This window comes from Salvia hispanica, chromosome 4 (assembly GCF_023119035.1).
Source record: "Salvia hispanica cultivar TCC Black 2014 chromosome 4, UniMelb_Shisp_WGS_1.0, whole genome shotgun sequence".
Lineage (NCBI taxonomy): Eukaryota > Viridiplantae > Streptophyta > Magnoliopsida > Lamiales > Lamiaceae > Salvia > Salvia hispanica.
The window spans coordinates 3388169-3393197 of NC_062968.1; the positions used below are offsets into that span (position 1 = coordinate 3388169).

At 34.9% G+C, this 5029-nt stretch overlaps 1 protein-coding gene across 1 annotated transcript; it reads right to left on the reverse strand.

Moving 5' to 3' along the window:
• Positions 1 to 741: 741 nt before the first annotated feature.
• LOC125218112 (stemmadenine O-acetyltransferase-like) lies at positions 742 to 1971 on the reverse strand. The gene has a single exon (XM_048119712.1). It carries the CDS (start codon positions 1969 to 1971, stop codon positions 742 to 744), a length of 1230 nt encoding a protein of 409 aa, XP_047975669.1.
• Positions 1972 to 5029: the final 3058 nt, after the last annotated feature.

Genomic DNA, 5029 nt, shown 5'->3' on the forward strand with positions numbered 1-5029 from the left:
CTTTACTTTCCCGCCAACCAAACATGGCCTTATGGTAAAATAAAATGTGATTCTTATTGTGGAACAAATTGAAATGCTAAAATGTGATTCTTATTATGGGACGGGAGAGTATAAGCCACTTCTTTTATCATGGAACAAACTGAAATGCTAAAATAGAAATTCATTTTTTACATATATATATTAACTATATGTATCTACTTGCACATCTATATTGAACATATGAAAACTCAAAACTAAGGTTAAATTGGTAAAAATCATGGGTTCCATATAGCTGGATGCAAACCACGGGATTCATGTGGTAAAAATCACCTTATAGTGTAGGAGATCCATCTATTTATTTAATACTATTAATTTGATTGCCTATAAATGTACACAAATTTTGGTAACTAACTAAAATAATTTTTTGGTCAAAAAATACATAATCTACATTACTATTTTGTGTATGAGTTAAGAAATCTACATTACTATTTGAATAGTTAACTTTAATTTGTATCTAATTTCGTTTATATTTTCATAAAACTCCTAGAGTTTAAATAAGAAATTTATTGATATGGATGAAATGAGTACACAATTAAGTACAAAGAGTTGGTAACAAACAAGTGCAATACAATTGTGATTTCCCACACCACATGCAATATATATATGAAATTTGAACATTACAACTCACGCTTTAACATTACAAACTAGTGCAACACAATTGTGATTTCCCCCACCACATGCAATACATATGAAATTAGAACATTACAGCAACTCACTCTTTAACATTAAAAGAGGTTCAAGCTTGTCCATATCTGGTTTGGTCATCTTAATGAGTGCCTCAATTCCACCCCCACTCTTTGTATCCATAAAATAGACCGCATTCTTGACGGCCATGCCAAACCTGATGACCCGGTCGGGTGTTCCCCACCCATAGTCAGCTTCGTAATAAGGAAACCTGCACAGACTCGAGAAGAAGAATGTATCCACCGCGGCAGCTCTGCTGGCTTCAGAGCTCAGCACTTCCAACTGCATCTCCCTCTTCTTCAGCCCAGCCACGAACTCGGCATCGACCGCCTTCAAAGCTTCCCTCATCTTCCGTATAAGCTGGACGCCGCTGTCCCCGGGCACCGCCTCCACCGTGGAAGGAACAACAAAGTTACCGAACTGGTGGGCGGACAGAGGCGGGTCGGCCCGGCTCCTCAAGCTTACCGCATTGGACACTATGCAGGTGTGACCCCTAATGCCGACTGCCGACACGTAGGAGGTCCATATAAAAGCCGTTAGTGCCTCGACCCGGCTCGGACGACGCCCTCCCCCCGCGGTGTACCTTTCCTGGAGAGCAGCGATCTCTGGCGCCGAGAACAACAAGTTACTGGCGGTCACCTCTTCGTCCAATAGTCTTGCACAAGGGGACTCGAGAATAATGTCCAGCGGCGGAGCATAGGTGGCCGAGTCCAACTTCACCAGCGACGCCGGCGCGTCTCTCGCTAGGGCGGACCAGGTGTTGACGAACAAGATAATAGATATCCCGTCGGCGATCTTGTGTGTGATGCTGATCCCCACGGCGAGGCCGCCGCAGCGGAGATAGGTGGCTTGAACGGCCAGGCAAAGATCATTATCCGTTGTCAAAGGTAGAAACTTCTTCTTCAAATTTATAGGGTTTCGGGTGGTGATGACTTCCGAGAGGTCGCAGTCGGCTTCGGCCTCGGAGAAGGGTATTCCAGCGTCGTTGCAGTCGACGTAGAGATTTCCGCCGATGCGGCCGGCGAGGGGGTAGTATATGGTGAGGACCTCTGATAGGGATTTCTTTAGTTGCTTTGATTTTTCGGAATTGGAAATTTTGGGATTCGATGGGTACAAGTAGACCACGTGAACCAATGATGGAATCGCTATTTGATCAAAAAATGAGAATTGGTATTTTTGAAGAGATTTTGGAGTTGAAGAAGATGGTGTGATAGTCTCTATCGATATTACCCTACTTTCTATCTCCATCTCTCTCTCTCTCTCACTTATGTATTTACTAAAACCGATCGTCCCCAACACTTATATAAGGGAAGCTAGCTGCGTGGTCTTTAAATTAGTTGGGAGGATCAAAATTTAAAGTTGCTCTTTGCACGCATACAAGTTGACATTTTGTATATACTAATCATGGGAAACATTTATAGTCTCGTTTTGAATCAACACGAGTTTAAAGAAATTAATTGAATTTAGGAAGAATCATAGGAAAGAGGTGAATAAGATTTTGTATGGATGTCATTTTTATACTTATATTGATATTATAATAGAATGTGAGTGCAATGCATTAGGTGAATGAAAGGATCTATAATAGAACGGAAAGAGGTGAATAAGATTTTAAATCACAAACATTCTGAAATAGCAAAATGTTGTAGGACATTATTTCATGGATAGAGGGAGTAAAAAAATAGTAATGTACCATTACAATATTATACACACTTTTAGTTACGAGCTTGAAGATATATAATAGGGATGTAAATCGGGTTACTCCAACGGGTTTCAGACCAATTCTACTCGGATTGCGGGTCAATTGGTGTGGGCTAATCATGTTATAAAAGTTCTACCGTAGCCCTAAAAGATCGGGTGACTGCCGATAAAATTAACATATGATCAATCAAATACATAATGATGAAAAACATTTAATCATGATAAAATTGAGATGTAAAACATTTAATCATGATAAAATTGAGATATAGGCTTAAACTCAAACATGATCAAAGACTAAATTTACGATCTGTTTAAATAAAATAAAACATAAACGTATTTCAAAATTTTTTAAAGCATGTTTATAAATTTAAATAGTTTTCTAGTGAATTTGAAGTTTCTAATTTATTTATCTATTATTATCTTTAAATATTAACATATACTCCATGGGTCTAACAATAGGTAAGGCTGGGTAAATATACTGAAAAAATGGTATATCGATCGTATTGTACTAAAAATAATCACAAAATATCGAATTTTCGGTATACCGAAATTTTCAGTACGATACAATACCGAATCGTAAGTTTTTGATACAATAACGGCATGAATTTTCTTATACCGCAGTATACCGTTTTATATCGAATATACAACATATAACGATATTATCGGTGTACCGAAATATATCGAAAATCAATACGTATTGCATTATCGATACATACCGTTTATACCGTTATAATAATAATAATATAATTTAATTTCTAAGATTAAAAGTTTACAGTCATAAATAGATATCCAATTAATTTTTTTTTATATTCAAAAAAATATTTATTTGAAACCCTAAAATTATAAATAGATATCCATTTAATTTTGATATACTGTTTAGAACAGTACACCGAAATTCAGTATGATATACCGGAATTTCGAAACGGTAACAATATAGATATTATCCATACTGATATTTCGGTATACTGAAACTTTTGATACGGTAACGATATAAAATTCTTTCATATCGATATTTTCGATACAATAGCGATAAAAAAATTTTGAGACAATATACCGTATCAACCCAGCCCTAACAATAGGAGTCATATTTGGTGTGGGCAAGGGTTTCGAGAAATATGAGAATAGTGAGTTGGAAATGTTCGTGGAATATGGGATCCACTTTTTTATATTTATTTTATAATAAATGTGAGTAAAGTGAATTAATGGAATGTGAGTCCTACTTACCATTTATGAAAAAGTGAAATACTCTCTTCCTCCCTGAAAAGTATGAACTATTTCCTTTTTAGACCATCTCTGAAAAGTATGAAATTTCTAATTTTAGAAACTTCTTTCTCTCTAGTGAAGTGGGACCCTCTTCACTAACAATACTTTAAAAAATTTTCTTTCTATCTCTCTCTTACTTTTCTAATCATGTATTAAAACTCATGCCGAACCAAATGTTCACTCTTTTGGAACAATGGGAGTAAGATTCTTATTGTGGGACGAACTGAAATGACAAAATGTAACTCTTATTGTGGTACAGAGGGACTGATATGCATATTTGAGTACAAAAATAAAGGTTATTTTGTTTAGTTATTTATATTATAAAAATAATCATGAAGTGTCAATTAAAAGTATAACAAACAAAGCAATAGACATTTTATCAAGTTTTCAGGTCAGCCCTTCGGGTTTGCCCTGTTTGGGTTGCGGGCTAATCCAGTTATAAATTTATCGGGCTAGAAATTTCCAACCTTAACCCTCTAAATTTAGCAGGCTGCACTGACATCCCAATATATAGATATTGTTTATTTTTCAGACAAAATTAGTACTCCATCCGTTCCAACTAAGTTATTGTTATTTTATTTCATCATCCACTTTATTTTTTTCTTATTTTTTTTACTTTATTCCTCTCTCCTATTTATTTTATTTTGTTTTTATTTTTATTTTAATCTACTAAACACAATTCCTTAATCTACGAGTCCAAAAGTTGTGCTCCTACTTACTTGGGACAACAGAAGTATTATTTTCGTTATTCCCTCCGACCTTCTTTAAATGTCACATATTTGACCAGTACGATTTAAAAAAAATAATTGATTTTGTTAGTGGAATGTGGGTACTACTTTTTTATATTAGCTTTATAATGAAATATGAGTGAAAATGAGTTAGCGGAATGTAGAATCCACTTTTAAAATGGTAAAAGTGAAATGAGACTTTATAAGGGACCCTCTGAATAAGAAAATGTGGGAAATTTAATGAAGACCGGAGGGAGTATTACGATGCATAATTTTAATAATTACTACTCTCTCCGTATCATTCAAGAAGTCCACATTCTTGAATAGAACGAGATTTTAGATAAGTAGGTGAGTATGATAAAGTAGAATGAAAAAAGTGATTGAATATTTTAATGAAGAGACAGAAATTTGTTTCTAGACGTAAAAAGTAGACATGTTGAGTGGGACGGAAAAAAAAAATTGACATCTCCATGTGATGGAGTATATATATCAATAGTTTCTTTTAGTTTTAATTGTTCTAGACAACCTGGATTTATTCCATATAATTATAATCTCGCATCCCACGCTCTCTTCTTAATTAAAATTAAAACATCCAATTTAGAAATTAACTATTATAA

What these genes read in the sequence shown, in the direction of transcription:
- LOC125218112 (XM_048119712.1), bottom strand. Translation starts at nt 1,971, where the DNA reads ATGGAGATAGAAAGTAGGGTAATATCGATAGAGACTATCACACCATCT.